Below are 19320 nucleotides of genomic sequence, written 5' to 3'. Positions count from 1 at the left end.
AGCCGGCAACGTCGATTTAAGCGCTAATCCACTTGTCAGGGGTGGAGTAAGGAAATCGATTTTAAGAGCCCTTTAAGTCGAAATAAAGGGCTTCATTGTGTGGACGGGTGCAGGTTTAAATCGATTTAACGCTGCTAAATTCGACCTAAAGTCCTAGTGTAGACCAGGGCTCAGTATAGTAGAGGTTTTTCTGCTATGTACCAAACTGTCCTGGACTTCATTTGAACAGCTCCTTTCAAAGGCAGTTAATCAGCCAACAACCACACTGTCAGATGTAATGATGAAAGAGGTGAAAGATCTCACTTCTGTTTTGCAAAATCATGTCAGATAGAACAAGTGGTGTGTTGATAGGTTCATCAGCTCAGAGTATCAGAGCTGTCTGGGCCACGCTGGGTCTAGCATAATAACTGAGGCTGAACCTTGTCTGAGTTCCCTCAGGATCCCTGGTATTAAATGAATTGGCAGAAGGCATACATGAGCCCCTCTGCCTATGAGACTACAGAAAGCCTGGACTCAAAACCCCTCTGGAGCAGAACACACGGCATTTCTTGTTCTGATCTGTGGCATATATGTCTATTTCTGGACACCATATTGCAAGGGACCATTAAAGGTGAATTGGCCTGTTAACAACCCTTCAGTCATGGGGGGAAAGGCTGGGGGGAGGCAACTTGTCAGAGAAGTTGTTAGTGGGTTGTTGGTGAGATTCTTGTAATAAGCCATAAATCTAGAGTCCTATTTAGTCCATGATTTTTAGGGTCTAGCAAAGTTATAAATTTAAGCTCCCAGTAGTCTCTTTTGAAGATGTGAAGATTTCCTGAGAAGTCAGATAGAGTGATCATTTTCTGAAAAGTGTTCACCCACGTGGTGTTTTTTTCTTTTTTTATGATTTTTCTGTTAGCTCATTCGAGAGCATAGTGCCCGTCTGGTTTCACTCACATAGTTGTTACTGGGGCATTTAGTGCACCAGATAAGGTATGCCACATGTTGCAGGACTCTCAGATCTTGAAAGGTGTATTGGGGAGGGGGTGTCAATCATCGTAGCCATGGAGATATGTCTACAGGTTTTGCATCTGTTGTTCTGGCAGGGGTCTGGTAAAGATTTGAATTGATGTGTCCTGGTCTGTGGGGAGCTTGCTTCTAATGATGATTTTGGAGAAGCTGCGGGGTTGTTTGAAGGCCAGAAGAGGGGTTCAGAAAAGATTTCTTTCAGAATGTGGACCCCATAGAGTATGGGTTGTGAATATTTAATGCTATCTTATATGGGTTCCAGTGTGGGATGGTAAGTGACAACTACTGGTGTGCAGTCAGAGGGGGTTTTATTTCTGTATTGAAGCAGGTTCTCTCGGGGTATTTGTGTGGCCTGTTCCATGATGCAATCTACTTCTCTGGTGGAATGTCCTTGTTTGGTGAAGGCAGTTTTAAGTGTGTTAAGGTTTACATCCCACTGTAGCACTTAGTGAAGAGCTTCTCCCATCAGCGTAGGTACTCCACCTCCAGAGAGGCGATAGCTATGTTGACGGGAGAAGCCCGTACTGTTTACACCCAGATTAAGCAGGTCCCTTTTCCCTGGGTAAGGTAACGGGCAGTTCCAGAACAATCAGGAACTTGCTGGAACCAATTAAGGCAGGCAGGCTAATTAGGACACCTGGAGCCATCAACCGATACATGAGGGGACTACTGCCAGACCTTCGTGTCTGGGTAAGCCAGAATGAACCCTCCACCTATGACGAGGTTGTCGCACCAGTAGAGAGGCAAAGGACGGCAAGGGAACTGACCCAACCACTTAAGGTTAAAGCATCTTAAGGCACCCTGGGTTAAACAAGCAGCACCAAGCCCCAAAGCTTGGGCAACTGGGCCCCTAGGAGGGCCTAGTGGAAAAAGAGAGAGGCTGAAGACCCATCAGAAGCCGCAAACAGTTGGAGCACTGAGGGGAAAGAGGATAGTATCATTAGACTGCCCAAACCGAGAGACTGGGCAATGCCTAGGGCCCCATACAGATGTTACACCTGCGGGGAGTGGGGACACATAGCTGCACAGTGTCCCAATGCCGAGGAGCCTATGCAGTGTAACCTGGGGAACTGGGCAGACACATGCTCCCTAATTCACCTGGTGGGGGTCGCACTAACCCTGCATATATACACCAGACCAGTAAAACTAAATGTGGCAGAAACCACGGCACTAGTTGATTTGGGGAGTGCTATCACGCTTATTTCAGGGAAGCTTGTGAAGTGTTGTCATCTGCTGCAGGTAAAGCGCACTGGGGTGACATGCGTCCATGGGACAGTTAGTTATTACCCCACCATCCCAGTAAAAATTGAAATCCAGGGGAACACTACTGAGGTAGCAGCAGGTGTAGTCCCTAAACTCCCATACCCGGTGCTCATAGGGAGGGACTTTCCAGGGTTTGGAGACTTACTCCCAGTAGGGGAACTGGAGAAAGGGGGAAACCCTGAAGTTAGTGAGACATCCATAGTAGACTGTCAACCCCCAATCTTCTCTGAAATATCCCCAGATTTGTTCTCCACTCCCAGGCAGGATAGAAAGAAGAAAAGGGAAAGAAGGGCAGCAAAGGCCTTGGGAACCCGAATACTGACCCAAAGCCAGAGGGTCGCTCTCTTAGGTAGGCGGACACGAGCAGCTGAAAAGGAGGCCACTCAGGAGGGAGACGCACCCACGTCTGACCCCCACCCTAATGCCTTTGACCCAGTAGAGGCGACAGAGACTGGCCCCCTAGATCTCGGGCAGATCAGCCCCAGGAGAGAAAATTTTGGACGGGACCAGGCTGAAGACCCAAGGTACGACAACATTAGGAAGGAGGTGACCGAAATAGATGGGGTCCCCATGGAAGGGAAAACCCAGGGACCAGGACCCTACTTCATGATGAAGAAGGATCTCTTGTACCGGGTTGCACCAATACAGGGGCAGAAGGTACAGCAGATCCTAGTACCTCAAAAACACCAGAATGCTGTATTACATCTTGCCCATAGTCATCTTTTTGGGGGGCATTTGGGGGCAGAGAAGACCCTGGCATGGGTCCTGTGACGCTTCTTCTGGCCCGGAGTACATGAAGAAATGCGGAGGTACTGTGCATCGTGCCCAGAGTGTCAGCTGCACAGTCCCCATCCCCACTTGAGGGCACCTTTAGTACCCCTTCCCATCATAGAGGTCCCCTTCGAGCGAATAGCCATGGACCTAGTGGGACTCCTGGAGAAGACAGCCTGGGGCCACCTATACTTCTTGTTTTGGACTATGCTACTCGCTAACCAGAAGCCATCGCCCTGCGGAACACGGCCTCTAAAATGATAGCCAAAGAGCTGGTGGGGATCTTTGTCCGAGTGGGGCTACTAAAGGAGATATTAACAGACCAAGGAACCCCATTCATGTCGAAGCTAATGAAGGACCTCTGTACCCTGCTCCATATACGTACCCTGAGAACTTCAGTCTATCATCCACAGACCAATGGGCTGGTAGAAAGGTTTAACCGAACCCTCAAGGCTATGATACAGAAGGTGGTAAGTCGGGACAGGAAGGTTTGGGACACCCTACTACCTTACCTTATGTTCGCCATATGGGAGGTATCTCAGGCCTCAACTGTTTTTCCCCCTTTGAGTTATTATACGGGTGCCACCCCTGTGGCATACTAGATATCGCCAAAGAGATCTGGGAAGAGGAACCCAATGTGGGGAGAAATATAATTGAACATGTATTGCAGATGCGAGACCAGATAGCCAGGGTCACCCCTTTTGTACAGGAACATTTGGAAAAGGCGCAGGATGCCCAGCGAACCCATTATAATCACCAGGCAAAAGTCCAACAGTTCCAACCAGGGGAATCGGGTCATGGTGTTGGTACCCACGGCAGAAAGCAAGCTTTTGGCCCAATGGCAGGGGCCCTATGAGGTGGTTGACACCGTTGGGGAAGTAACCTACAAGATGCGGCAGCCAGGACACCGGAAACAAGAACAGATTTATCACATCAACCTTTTGAAACCTTGGCACCAGCAAGAGGCATGTGTAGTGGCCCAAGAGGCCCCGAACCAGGGAAATAACCTACATGTGCAGGTAGATATAGGCAGATATCACCTGATCTGACACCGAACCAGAAGAAGGAGCTAACTAAGATGGTATCAGGATGTGTTTTCAACCAAACCAGGCCAGACCATGGAAGCATATCACCACATTATCACAGACCCTGGGGCAAAGATAACTTTAAGGCCCTACCGGGTCCCAGCGGCAAAAAGGTAGGAGATCAAGGCAGAGGTGAAAAGCATGTTGGAACCCACAGTCAGTGGTCGAGCCCGATTGTGTTGGTGCCCAAACCTGATGGCACCACTAGGTTTTGTAATGACTTTCGCCATCTGAACGAGATATCCAAATTTGATGTATAACCCATACCCCGCATTGATGAGTTAGTTGACCGCCTGGGCAATGCCCAATTTTTGACCACCCTTGATTTAACAAAGGGATACTGGCAGATTCCCCTTGCCAAAGATGCAAAAGAAAAGATGGCACTCTCTACAGCAAAGGGTCTGTTTCAATATACTGTTCTTCCTTTTGGACAGCATGCGGCACCTGCCACTTTCCAGTGTCTTATGGACAAGCTCCTGCGGCCCCATACCAGTTATGCAGCTGCGTACCTGAATGATGTGATTATTCACACCCCCAACTGGGAGACCCTCTTGGAAAAGGTGGAAGTGGTACTGGACACATTAAGACTGGCCGGCCTTACAGCCAACCCAGGCAGGTGTGCTATAGGGCTTGCCAATGCTAAATACCTTGGCTACATTGTAGGAAGGGGCATGGCCAAGCCCCAAACAAACAAACCGGAGGCTAACCAAAATTGGTCCTGGCCAAATTGGAAAAAGCAAGTCCAGGCATTTCTGGTTGTGGTGGGGTACTACTGGCAATTTATTCCCCATTTCGCCACCAGAGCAAGTCCCCTGACAGAGATGATAAAAGCCTGGGGTCCAGACATGGTGAAGTGGACAGATGCTGCAGAGAAAGCATTCATGGATCTACAGACAGCCCTCTGCAGTAACCCCGTGCTTACAGCCCCACACTTCAACAAAGAGTTCATTTTACAAACAGATGCATCTGAAGTAGGACTGGGAGCTGTCCTGTCACAGATGGTCACAGACAAAGAACACCTGATCCTCTACCTCAGCAGGAAACTCCTCCCGAGAGAGCAGAAGCATGCAGTGGTTGAGACAAAGTGCCTTGCTGTGAAATGGGCCATGGAAACACTATGTTATTACCTGCTGGGACGACGGTTTACCCTTGTGACCAACTATGCATCCCTCCAGTGGATGCAATGAAATAAAAAGAAGAACACAAGGGTGACCAGATGGTTCCTGTCCCCAACAACCTTTTCAATTCACCAGACAACACCGGGCTGGAAGCCACATGGCAATGCAAATGGCTTGTCACGGGTACACTGCCTGACATCCCAAGTTGCCCAACCCCGCGGTGTTGAACGGGGGGAGGGGGGGGAATATGTGACAGGGTCAGTCCAGATGGCTACAGGAGAGTAACAGAAGGCAGACATATTAGCCCCAGATTAAGCAGGTCCCTTTTCCCAGGGTAAGCTAACAGGGGCAGTTCCAGAACAATCAGGAACTTGCTGGAACCAATTACGGCAGACAGGCTAATTAGGACACCTGGAGCCAATTAAGAAGCTGCTAGAATCCCTTAAGACAGGCAGGCTAATCAGGGCACCTGGTTTAAAAAAAGACCTCACTTCAGTCAGTGAGGGGCACGTAAGGAGCTGAGAGTGAGAGGGAGTGCTGCTGGAGGACTGAGGAGTACAAACACTATCTAGCATCAGGAAGAAGGTCCTATGGTGAGGATAAAGAAGGTGTTGGGAGGAGGCCCAGGGAGTTGTAGCTGTTACACCGGTGTTATACAAAATACTGTAGACAGCTGTGATCCACAGGGCTCTGGGATGGAACCCAGAGTTGAGGGCGGGCTCAGGTTCACCCCATTCCCCCAACTCCCTGTTGGATACAGGAGGAGTTGACCTGGACTGTGGGTTCCACTAGAGGGTATGGTCCCTGGCCTCTCCCCCGACCCACTAGGTGGATCAGCAGAGGCTGCAGGGATTGTTCTCCTTCCTTTTCCCCACACTGGCCAGTGATGAGGTTAGCTGAGTGAACGGCAGGTTTGAGCCACTAGCAAAAGTGGCCAAACTGAGGGCTCCTGTGAATCTCTGAGGCGAGCAAAGCCACCAATAAGCGCAGGACCCACCAAGGCAGAGAAGGAACTTTGTCACAGGCAGGTATAAATTGATAGTGTAGTCCAAGCCTCCGTATCAAGGGTCTCCACAATTCAGGACAGGAGGTCCAGGAAGGCTTTAGAATCATCTATAGCAAGGGTTCTCACACTGGTGGTCGGGACCCCTCAGGGGGTCATGAGGTTATTACATAGGGGGTCGCGAGCTGTCAGCCTCCATCCCACCCCCGCTTTGCCTCTAGCATTTATAATGGTGTTAAATATATTAAAAAGTGTTTTTAATTTATAAATGGTGGGGGGGTTGCACTCAGAAGCTTGCTATGTGAAAGGAGTCACCAGTACAGAAGTTTGAGAATCACTGATCTGTAGCCAGGGTGCGTGCTAGTGTCTCTGCCTTGTCTGGTGGTGAGAAGGATTCCTTGGGGGATGTCGGGGCTCACTGTTGTCTCTCTAACATCTCCTGTTCCTGTGGGCCCACCTCTCATTCCTCTGTGGATGGGCTAGTCAGCGAAGCCATCAGGAAGCATGATCTATATTCCTTTTTCTACATTGTAGAAGACGCTAAACTGCTCCTTCACATGTCAATACAGCCAAACAAGGTGGCATATTTATGGGTATTGACCATGTTGGGGCTGGTTGGCCCATGGCACTCCAGAGCCGGTTGAGGTGGTGCTCTAAATGTGGGCTCCCCAATATCCTCCTTGAAGTCATTCTCCAATGGCACGGAAGAGAGATTTCTGTTCAATGTCAGCAAGAAGGGATACATTGGCAAGAGTGAGGAGGAATATATCGCCTCACTGAAGGACAGTACTGAGGGACTGAATGGGGCCAACTGATGTACTTCCTTGGCTTCATCACTGGCATTGGTACTGGGATCGTGGCAGGTATCTTGTTTTGCCCAACCGTTTAAGGGTTTTTTCCTTGGAGAAACATTCCATGTCTTCCATATGGGAGTTCCCTTCGGTCTTGGAGCTAGGTTTATGCTCGGACAGGCTACATCAGTGGGCGTCCAGTTTATAAGTGGATGCAATGCCAGCTTTACTCGGTGAGTTGGAGCAGCCAGTAAGGAAGACAAAGTTCTCAGCACCCGATTTACCAATGCCAAGTCTGTCAATGCCAAGATGCATAGTGCCAAGCTCTTAAGAGGCGGTTGACATCATTAGTGTCAACTCTGCCAGTGTCCTCTTTGCCTTCTTTCCACTGCCTGATCCTGGAGTTTGAAGAGTATTCAAGGGATCACTGGTCGACGCTAATTTAACCAGCCTCACTCTGGTCATAATTGTCACATCTGGGGCCAAAGTGATCTGTATGGACTGCTCAAGTACATGTAGCTTGAACCATGCATTCCTAGACTTGGAGGTCCTGGTGGAGAAGTTCTTGCACACAAAGGAATTATTCAGGATGTGACACTCTCCTAAGCAAGAGAGGCATTGGCTTGTCTGTCCATGATAGGGATTAGTTCATTGCAGGATGGGCAGGGTTTGAACTCTGTCACAAGACATGGGAGCTGGCAAGAAGCATTTTACCCTGTTGCACATGGGGTGGGGAGATGTCACCAATCAATATCCTTTAGAGAACAAATTTGATTGTAAGAATTCTTCACTAAGCACCTTGAAAGATCTGGCTTAAAGTGTCTGAAGCGAGTTGCAGGTCAGAGATTTGCCAAATTCCTTTTCACTCCTAAGGCAGTAGGGGGAACTGAGGGGGGTTGTGGCTGCTCTGCCCTTTACACCACTGTATGGGAGCTATTCAAAATATCTGATCTTCTGCACATGAGGCTTGTGCACACCTACCGTGGGACTACACTGACACATACTTGAAGAGCTAACAACAGAGAAAAAGAAATGAGCTTAAGAAACCAGACAAACTTTAGTAGAGATAAGTTCCTGTGACAAATGTGTGAATTTTCTGTAATATTTCTGTGAACTATATGCATCTCCTCACTGCACAGGAGGCAGAAGGGTTAACATGCTTCTCCTGGAACAGAGCAGGAGGCATGAGAGGCTTGGGTCATGTGGCTGTCTGGGGTGGTAAGAATGTGCCATCAAGAGCTGGCTGGAATTAGCACAAAGCAATGAAGGGTCCAGAAAAAAAAATGGGAACCTCAATGACCAAACATGAATCCTTGACAGTAGGATAGAGCTCAGAGGCAGCAGAGCAGGATGAAGCCCCGGCTCCACCAACATGGACTCTATCATAAGTCTGTCACTCTCATACTAACCCAAAGACTTTCTGTGCTCCAGGTGACTAATAAAGGTTACCTTGCCGGAGAAAGGCTGCCTGGTGTTGCTGCAGTTACTTAAGAGCACTGCACTCTGGAAGGGGAAATATCTCTTGCAGGAGTCTGCCTCAGCTGGACTCCCTGAAGGGAGCCACAGGGAAAGAGAGGTGGAGTCATGGACACCATGGTCCTGCCCCTGGAAAACCCTGGGGATCCAAGGGGTCCAGCACAGTAAAGGGGACTCCCAGTAGACTGGTTAAAGGCTAAGACACAGATCAGACTCTGGGAATCCATGACAACCACCTAAGAACTGTAAAGGGATTTCAGGTAAAGAGATGTTTTTAGGGCAGTAGCTGTTCCAGCTGCTGCATTAGGGCATGTCTACACTACAAAATTAAATCGATGTATAGCCACCATAGTAATTAAAATGGTGGTTCATGTCCACCTTCTGTCGGCGGAGCGCATTCTCACCAGGAGTGCTTCCACTGACTTAACTGTGTGGGGCACTGGAGGGCACTGACACCTGGAGCTCCCCACATCCCCCACCCCAGGGCTGACAGCCAACAGACGATGTACGTAACTCAGTGTCCACACCGGCACTGCATCACCCTAACTACATCAACCTACACCTCTCGCAGAGGTGAAGTTATTAGGTCACTGTAGTGGGTGACTTACATTGGTGGGAGCTACATTTTAGTGTAGACACTTACAGAGCTAGGTCAACGTATGCAGCCCTAGGTCAACCAAACTCTGTAATGTTAAAGACATAGGAAGCGGGAGGAAGGGAGTCTAGTTTAATGCTGATGCTGACCCCCAGGTGGAATTTTAAGTTGCTACCAATTTCAAAGTCAACTTCAAAGCCTTAAAACCCACAAAACAACAATAATATGTTTTGTCCATGAGTCAATGTCTACAGTGACTATACTGAGCTTTAATTCTTTAATTTTTATCAGTAACCTTGTTAGTGAAATTCAGTGTTTACCTTTAGTTGATCCAGTTGAAGCTTGTTAGCATTTTCACACACAATGAGCACATTCTGTAGATCTACAGATGCTTCAATATACTGGAGGCAGAGCTGTTCCAGTCGCGAGAGCTTGAAATTCAGGGCTAGTTTGTACACGTCCATGATAAGTAGTACATCCTGCACATGACCTGTACATCACAAAGGGAAACAGTGTCATTCCACAGCTCTAGAGAGCTTTCTAATATAAGGTTCTTCAAAGATGTCCAGTGAGGTCAGAAATTTTCCCAATTTCTGATGCCATCTTGAGTAATTCGGATAGCAGAACCAAGGGAGATTAGCATTATGATCATCTAGTCTGATCTCCTGTTTAACACAGGTCACAGAGCTTCCCCAGAATAGCTCCTAAAGGAGATTTTTAGAAAAACATCCAATCTTGACTATAAAATGGTCAGTGATTAATGGTTAATTACTCTCACTGTTAAAAATGTATGCCTTATTCCAGTCTGAATTTGTCTAGCTTCAACTTCCAGCCATTGCACTGTGTTATACCTTTCTCTGGTAGACTGAAGAGCCCATTATTAAATATTTTTTTCCCTATGTAAGTCTTATAGACTGTAATCAAGGCACTTCTTAACCTTCTCTTTGTTAAGATAAACAGAATGAGCTCCTTGAGTCTATGACTACAAATCATGTTTTCAAATCTTTTAATAATTCTTGTGGCTCTTCTCTGAACCCTCTCTGATTTTTGAGCATCCTTCTTGAGCTGTGGACAACAGAACTGGACTCAGAATTCCAGCAGTGGTTGCATCAGTGATAAGTATAAAGATTTGCTCACAAATTGCTAATATTCAATTTTCATTTTCTTTTTAAAAGACCCTATGGGCCAGGTTTGGCTTGCACACAGTCCTCCTCCTGCTGTCCTACCTTTGCGTGGGTATTTTATTTTATCCGTGTACAGGAACTGCATGAGCACCTCAAAGGGCTGAGCTTCAGCTTCTCGGATTGTCACTTCCAGCAGAGGTTGCAGGCAGCACAGCTTGACATTGCCACAAATCCCCTCGTTCTGGGACAGTGCTTGTCCCTCTTCTTCAATCTCTTGCTTTGATTTCTAATGGGATAGAAAAACAGAAAACAAAGAAGCAAAGGTCTGGGTGTGTCCAAGGGCTGGTTTGCCAGGAACAAACTGTTTGTGGGTGTGCATTTGTGAGACTGTGATGTATGTAGCTACATGGCTTTGCACTGTACTTCCTGGCGATGTGCTGTGGAGTTGGGTCCCTTCATGCCCTGAACTGGCTTTGTGACATTTATCTTTGAATTTCCCTGCATTTCAAAATAAAGAGAGCCTCAACCACGGAGCTCAGTAATGAAGTGTCCCATCTTCCCCCTGAAGAGGTGCATCAGATGCTGGAAAATCTCCTCTGCGCTCTATGCACAACTGCATGTACACTCGGCAAAGTGGCTGCAAGGCCCCCAGTAAACTTCTCTGGTGCAGCAGGCCCCCATGACAGACACCGCAACAGCAACACAGGTTTGGATCCTCTGGCACAGGAGGCATCTCGGGCAGATCAGAGGCAGGGGAAGGCCTGGTTGAGACAGTCCTGCACCCTGATGCTTCCCAGGTACCACAATGTCCATGAGGGCTAAGGCAGCAAGGGGTGCAAGTTAGTGCAGCCCTGGGATTGCTTTATCCTGTTTTCTTGGACGATCTGTCCCTTATCAATCTCAGCATAGCAGAGGTACAAAGCCTACCCTCTCAACCCGGTGCTGACCTGGGAACCCAAAGGACCCCAAATCCAGATATTCTCAGACTGATCATTTCACTTCCCTGCAAAAGCACTGGTCACACCAGAAGTGAGCTCCTGGCATCTCCTTCACCGGAGGTATCCAAAAGGGCCCTGGATAGTCATCTGTCTTGGATGGTTTAGACAGAACAAATCCTGCATCTTGGCAAGGGGTTGGCCTAGATGACCCTTGTGTTCCTTTCTAATCCTATTGTTTTATGATCTATGAAGCTCCCTGTGACAGGGCATACCTACCTTGCACCAGCCCTGTCATAAATATAAAGAAAAGGGTAGCATAAGATCCCTCCTTGGTAGCTGTACTGAATCGCTTTATCTGTAAGGGGTTAAGTAGCTCAAATCACCTAGTTGGAACCTGACCAGAATGACGAATGAGGAAAGAAGATACTTTCAAATTGGGGGGGGGGGGGGGGGGTGAAGAGAATTTGTTTGTGGCTCTCTTTGTTTGTTCCCTCTCTGGATGGAGGGAGAGATCAAGCAGGTTCAACATCTCCTGAAAACATACCTGGAATGATCCATCTAAAATTACAGAATTTGTAAGTAAGGCAAGAAAATGCATTAGGTTATCTTTTGTTTTGGCTTGTGAATTTTCCTATGCTACAAAGGTAGTTTTATTCCTGTTTTTGTAACTGTGAAGCTGAGGCCAGAGGGGAGTCCTCTGTGTTTTAAATCCTTTTTATTACCCGGTAAAGTTACCTTCCATCCTGATTTTGCAGGTGTGATTCTTTTACTTCTTTCTTTATTATAAAGTTCTTCTTTTAAGAACCTAATTGATTTTAGTGTCCTAAAGATAAAGGGTCTGGTCTGTGCTTACATTGCTAAGGTAATTAGTTGGTATATTATTCTCAAGCCTCCCCAGGAAAGGGGGTGAAGGGGCTTGGGGGGATAGGGATTCCAAGTGACCCCTGAATTTTTGTGTAAATCACTTGGTGGTGGCAGCAATACCGTCCAAGGACAAGGAAAGGAATTTGTGCCTTGGAGAAGTTTTTAACCTAAGCTGGCAGAATATAACTTAGGGGGTCTCTCATGTGGGTCCCCATATCTGTACCCCAGAGTTCAGAGTGTGTGTGGGGGAACCCTGACAAGCCCCGAGAGGGTTAACTCTGCTTTGCAGGCTGAGGAAGCAACGTCCCTCCCACACTGATGGGCATGCCCAGCCTGGAGGCAGCATAGAATCATAGAATATCAGGGTTGGAAGGGATCTCAGGAGGTCAACTAGTCCAACCCCTTGCTCAAAGCAGGACCAATCCCCAACTAAAGCATGTAAAAGAAAGCAGCCCAGCTCAGTCTGGGCAGGCTGCTGTAGGGGAAGGACGCAAGCTGCGAGCTCTCTCCAGGAAGTTGCTACAGGCCCCAGTGGCGGGACCACAGCTTGCAGAGTTCCAGACAGACTCCAGGCTGCCCAACAAGCCCCAAGAAGGGACCGCACCACTGGGAGCCGGCCATTTGAGGACCGCAGAGACCCAGAGATACCGGGGAGCTTCGACAAGGGGGAAACTAGGTTTGCTGGGAGATGGAGACCGAAGCTCTGAGGTAAGTGGGAAAGTGGGATACCAAGAGGAAACACAAGGAGGAGGGTACAAGACGGGAAGCCTCCTGATTCATACTGAGAAAGCAGGGCAATCACCTAGTTTTCTTAGGTGCCTGTACACGAACGCAAGAAGCCTGGGAAACAAGCAGGAAGAATTGGAAGTCCTGGCACAGTCAAGGAACTATGATGTGATTGGAATTACAGAGACTTCATGGGATAACTCACATGACTGGAGCACTGTCATGGATGGGTATAAACTGTTCAGGAAGGACAGATGGGGGAGAAAAGGTGGAGGAGTTGCACTGTATGTAAGAGAACAGTATATGATTGCTCAGAGCTCCAGTATGAAACTGCAGAAAAGCCTGTTGAGAGTCTTTCGGTCAAGTTTAGAGGCGCTATACTTACCTACATGCCTCCAGCTTTCATCCAGACCACGCCACACAATCCATTGTCTACAGCCAAGCTCTACGATACAACCGCATTTGCTCCAACCCCTCAGACAGAGACAAACACCTACAAGATCTCTATCAAGCATTCTTACAACTACAGTACCCACCTGCTGAAGTGAAGAAACAGATTGACAGAGCCAGAAGAGTACCCAGAAGTTACCTACTACAGGACAGGCCCAACAAAGAAAATAACAGAATGCCACCAGCCATCACCTTCAGCCCCTAACTAAATCCTCTCCAACGCATCATCAAGGATCTACAACCTATCCTGAAGGAAAGCCCATCACTCTCACAGATCTTGGGAGACAGGCCAGTCCTTGCCTACAGACAGCCCCCCAACCTGAAGCAAATACTCACCAGCAACCACACACCACACAACAAAAACACAAGCCCAGAAACCTATCCTTGCTACAAAGCCCATTGCCAACTGTGTCCACATATCTATTCAGGGGACACCATCACAGGGCCTAATCACATCAGCCACACTATCAGAGACTCGTTCACCTGCACATCTACCAATGTGATATATGCCATCATGTGCCAGCAATGTCCCTCTGCCATGTACATTGGCCAAACTGGACAGTCTCTACGTAAAAGAATAAATGGACACAAATCAGACATCAGGAATTATAACATTCAAAAACCAGTTGGAGAACACTTCAATCGCTCTGTTCACTCTATTACAGACCTAAAAGTGGCAACTCTTCAACAAAAAAAACCTTCAAAAACAGACTCCAACGAGAGACTGCTGAATTGGAATTAATTTGCAAACTGGATACAATTAACTTAGGCTTGAATAAAGACTGGGAATGGATGTGTCATTAAACAAAGTAAAACTATCTCCCCATGTTTATTTTCCTCCCCCCAAAGTTCCTCACACGTTCTTGTCAACTGCTGGAAATGGCCCACCTTGATTATCACTACAAAAAGGGTTTTTTTTGTCTCCTGATGGTAATAGCTCACCTTACCTGATCACTCTTGTTACAGTGTATATGGTAACACCCATTGTTTCATATCCTCTGTGTACATAAAATCTCTCCACTGTATTTTCCACTGCATGCATCCGATGAAGTGAGCTGTACCTCACAAAAGCTTATGCTCAAATAAATTTGTTAGTCTCTAAGGTGCCACAAGTACTCCTTTTCTTTTTGTGGATACAGACTAACATGGCTGCTACTCTAAAGGGTGATGATGTGGTAGGAATGTGCTAGACCACCAGACCAGAAGGATGAGGTAGACAAGGCTTTCTTGGAACAACTAACAGAAGTTTCCAGATCACAGGTCCTGGTTCTCATGGGGGACTTCAATCACCTGGACATCTGCTGGGAGAGCAATGGAGCAGTGCACAGACAATCCAGGAAGTTTTTGGAGAGACTTGGGGGAAAACTTCCTGGTGCAAGTGCTGGAGGAACCAACTAGGGGCCATGCTCCTCTTGACCTGGTGCTCACAAACAGGGAAGAATTGGTAGGGGAAGTAGAAGTGGGTGGCAACCTGGGCAGCAGTGATCATGAGGTGGTCAAGTTCAGGATCCTGACGAAAGGAAGAAAGGAGAGTAGCAGAATACGGACCCTGGACTTCAGAAAAGCAGACTTTGACTCCCTCAAGGAACTGAAGGGAAGGATACCCTGGGATGCTAATATGAAGGGGATAGGAATCCAGGAGAGCTGGCTGTATTTTAAAGAAGCCTTATTGAGGGCACAGAAACAAACCATCCTGATGTGCAGAAAGAATAGCAAACATGGCAGGTGACCAGCTTGGGTTAACAGAGAAATCTTTGGTGAGCTTAAACACAAAAAGGAATCTTAGAAGAAGTGGAAACTTGGACAGATGACTAGGGAGGAGTATAAAAATATTGCTCGAACCTACAGGGGTGCAATCAGGAAGGTCAAAGCACAATTGGAGTTGCAGCTAGCAAGGGATGTGAGGGGTAACAAGAATGGTTTCTACAGGTATCATAGTAGCAGCCGTGTTAGTCTGTATTTGCAAAAAGAAAAAGAGTACTTGTGGCACCTTAGAGACTAATCAATTTGAGAATAAGCTTTCGTGAGCTACATAAAAGCATCCGATGAAGTGAGCTGTAGCTCACGAAAGCTTATGCTCAAATAAATTGGTTAGTCTCTAAGGTGCCACAAGTACTCCTTTTCTTTCTACAGGTATGTTAGCAACAAAAAGGTGGCCAGGGAAAGTGTGCGATCCTTACTGAATGGGGGAGGCAACCTAATGACAGACGATGTGGAAAAAGATAATGTACTCAATGCTTTTTTTTGCCTCGGTCTTCATAGACAAGGTCAGCTCCCAGACTGCTGCACTGGGCAATACAGTATGGGGAGGAGGTGAGCAGCCCTCAGTGGTGAAAGAACAGGTTAAGGACTATTTAGAAAAGCTGGACATGCATAAGTCTATGGGGCCAGATGCAATGCACCCCAAGGTGCTGAGGGAGTTGGCTGATGTGATTGCAGAGCCATTGGCTGTTATCTTTGAAAACTCGTGGCAATCAGGGAGGTCTTGGATGATTGGAAAAAGGCAAATATAGTGCCCATATTTAAAAAAGGGAAGAAAGAGAACCCGAGGAACTACAGCCTCACTTCAGTCCCTGGCAAAATCTTGGAGCAGATACTCAAGGAATCCATTCTGAAGCACTTGGAGGAGAGGAAGGTGATCAGGAACAGTCAACATGGATTCACCAAGGGAAAGTCATGCCTGACCAACTTGATTGCCTTCTGTGAGGAGATAACTGACTGTATGGATATAGGGAAAGTGGTGGACATGATATACGACTTTAGCAAAGCTTTTCATACAGTCTCCCACAGTATTCTTGCCAGCAAGTTAAAAAAGTATGGATTGGATGAATGGACTATTAGGCTGATAGAAAGCTGGCTACATTGTCGGGCTCAACTGGTAGTGATCAACGGCTCCATGTCTAGTTGGCAGCTGGTATCAAACGGAGTACCCCAGGGATCAGTCCTGGGGCTGGTTGTGTTCAACATCTTCATTAATGATCTAGATGATGGGATGGATTGCATCCTCAGCAAGTTAGTGGATGACACTAAGCTGGGGGAGAGGTAGATACACTGGAGGGTAGGGTCCAGGGTGACCTAGACAAATTGGAGGATTGGGCCAAAAGAAATCTAATAAGGTTCAACAAGGACAAGTGCAGAGTCCTGTACTTAGGAAGGAAGAATCCCATGCACTGCTCCAGGCTGGGGACCGACTGGCTAAGTGGCAGTTCTGCAGGAAAGGACCTGGGGATTACAGTGGACGAGAAGCTGGATATGAGTCAACAGTGTGCCCTTGTTGCCAAGAAGGCTAACGGCAATATGGGTTGCATTAGTAGGAGCACTGCCAGCAGACTGAGGGAAGTGATTATTCCCCTCTATTCAGCACTGGTGAGGCCACATCTGGAGCACTGTGTCCAGTTTTGGGCCTCCCATTACAGAAAGGATGTGGAGAAATTGGGGAGAGTCCAGCAGAGGGCAACAAAAATTATTAGGGGGCTGGGGAACATGATTTATGAGGAGAGGCTGAGGAAACTGGGGTTATTTAGTCTGCAGAAGAGAAGAGTGAGGGGGGATTTGATAGTAGCCTTCTACTACCTGAAGGGAGGTTCCAAACAGGATGGAGCTCGGCTGTTCAGTGGTAGCAGATGATAGAACAAGGAGTAATGGTCTCAAGTTGCAATACGGGAGGTGCAGGTTGGATATTAGGAAAAACTATTTCACTAGGAGGGTGGTGAAGCACTGAAATGGGTTACCTAGGGAGGTGGTAGAATCTCCATTTTGGAGGTTTTTAAGACCCAGCCTGACAAAGCCCTGGCTGGGATGATTTAGTTGGGGTTGGTCCTGCTTTGAACAGGGGTTGGACTAGATGACATCCTGAGTTCTGTTCCAACCCTAATCTTCTATGATTCTATGAAAGGGTAAGAAGCAGCCCAGGGGACTTAAAACTTTTTGCTGGTGAGTGAACTGGGGAACCAGTCTGTGTGTTTCGGGAGGATCACTGCTTACTTGCTGGTGAGCACCCCTACCATCGCCAAGGCACTGGGCTGGGACTCGGAGGAGCAGCGAGGGCCTGAGTCTCCTTACCCAGGACACCCCCCGTCCCCTGAGTGGTGCCCCACTCCCCCAGTGGGCCAATATGCCAGGCACTCTCACAGAGGTGGGCTATTTTACTGACTCTGGCCCTTAGGCAACACTGCCCTGAGCAGAAGGACCATTTGCTGACCCGGACCATTGGGCCACATTGTCCTGAGTGAAAGGGCCGTTTGCTGACCCTGGCAGTTGGGCCACACTGCCCTGAGTGAAAGGGCCATCTACTGACTCTGGCCATTGGGCCACGCTGCCCTGAGCGGAAGGGCCGCTTCACTGACCTTGGCCATTAGGTCACGCTGCCCTGACTGGAAGGGCCGCTTTATTGGCTCTAGCCATTAGGCCATGTTGCCCTGTGTGGGAGTGCAACATTACTGACTCTGGCCACTAGGCTGTATTACCCTGTTTCGTAGTAAGGATCATTAGCACTGGACCTAACTGGCTCTAGCAGTTAGCCTCTTTCCTTGATTGTGTACACACGTGGCCAGACACCCTGTGACAGGGTGTATCTATCCCGCAACGCTCCCCCTCGTCAAAGAGCAAGATCTTGGAGAGGAGGTGGAGACTCTGGCTGAGCTCACAGGTCTGCTCCAATACATCTACAGGAACAGCTCTGTTTTTAGATCAGACATTCTCTACTTTGAAGCACATATATAGAGGGACCTGTAGGCATTGGCAGAGCAAAATTGTGAACTAAGCCTGCTCAGCCCTCAGTTGAAGACCCAACGGTGGCACCATCAGCAGTAACCACTGTACATGCTGAGGCCAGAGGGGGCCTGTGAGCCAAGTCTGGAAGCTGAAGCAAGACAAATTCAGAGTAGGAAAATATGATTTTTTTTTAACAAGGAGAGTAATTAACCATCAATTGGAGTCTCTGAATTAAGTCTGGTGTCTCTTTCCACAAGATCCACTCTAGCCCAACCAGAAATAAATGAAAGTAAGTGCTGAATTTTCTTAAGTCCAAGGCAGGGCATCCTCTTCCTTTCTTTTGGAATAAAAAAGTATTTCAAGCAGAACCACTTCCCTTGATATGGAGCAAGAACTTCTATTGCTCCAAGGGACAAATGAGAGAGAACTGCCTAGTTTAACAGCTCCTTGTGAGGTGATTTCTGAAGAGGGATGGGGAATAAGGGGTTGGGAGTAGACCAGTATATAAATAGACAGAATATTGCATTGTAACCGTGTCCAGTACCCATTGGTCTGAAGTGATGGAAGTCCCTTACTCGATTTCCAAAACAAAGGGATGGTGGCTCTAGACCCCTGGGAATGAGTTCACCTCTCTTGACTATCCCATAAAGTATTCTGACCCAGGAGCAGGCTGCTATGTATGAGCAGCTGAAGTAGCTGGCCTCTTCTTACGGAACTGCTGCCTCTTTCTTAGAGGTTCAGAGGATCTCTGGTGGAGAAAAGGTTGTGGTGGTATTGGTCTCTGTGATGAATAACCTGGTGGTATAACACACTTCATTTCAGAGGCTGGTGTAAAGCCTGCAAGGGAACAAGGTGTGCCACATCGGTTTTAGTAATGAATAAGCAATAAAAAAGGCAAGTCCTCTACATTGGACTGAGCTTCCTGTGGGAAGCTAGATCCCTGAAACCATAGAACTATCCTCACAACCACCATCATGGCCATGGGACTTGAAGCAGCATCTGCTGCATCAGGCGAAGCTAGTAAATTGGTTCTGGCCATGAACTATCCCACAGTCACAAGAGGCTGTTTATTTACAAACTTCAAAAGCTTATGTAACTTAAGAAGTCATATCTGGCCAACACGGCCTGATAATTTCCTACTCAAAACAGAAAACTAGCAGAAGAATAAGACTTTCAGTCCAATAAATCTAAGTGCTTTGGTTCATGCTCTTTTGGTATGATTTTAAATGGTTGTTTGGACTTCTTTTTTGTGGCTCTCACCAACAGGAATCCCACGTGGGGTTGGGGAGGAAATAACAGAATTCAGCCCCCCTGGAAGGACATGGTACTTCTTGTCCACTTTCTAGGACATAGGGACTGCTGTGATAGGAGTTTGCCATCAAATTCTTGCAGAAT

The 19320-nt window shown here is 47.5% G+C and overlaps 1 protein-coding gene across 10 annotated transcripts in view; it reads right to left on the bottom strand.

Moving 5' to 3' along the window:
* Positions 1-19320, bottom strand: part of LZTR1 (leucine zipper like post translational regulator 1) — a 300011-nt gene that overhangs the window by 81865 nt on the left and 198826 nt on the right. For all 10 annotated transcript variants that reach the window (XM_048826871.2, XM_048826873.2, XM_048826876.2 and 7 more), the window contains 2 exons: positions 10337-10520; positions 9431-9600 (listed from right to left, as the gene is read on the bottom strand). In XM_048826871.2, the coding sequence (XP_048682828.1) occupies positions 9431-9600; positions 10337-10520 (354 nt within the window). The remainder of the gene's footprint in view (positions 1-9430; positions 9601-10336; positions 10521-19320) is intronic.

The sequence above is a fragment of the Caretta caretta genome, chromosome 21, assembly GCF_965140235.1.
Source record: "Caretta caretta isolate rCarCar2 chromosome 21, rCarCar1.hap1, whole genome shotgun sequence".
NCBI classification, from domain to species: domain Eukaryota; kingdom Metazoa; phylum Chordata; order Testudines; family Cheloniidae; genus Caretta; species Caretta caretta.
This window is presented reverse-complemented; position numbering and strand designations above follow the sequence as displayed.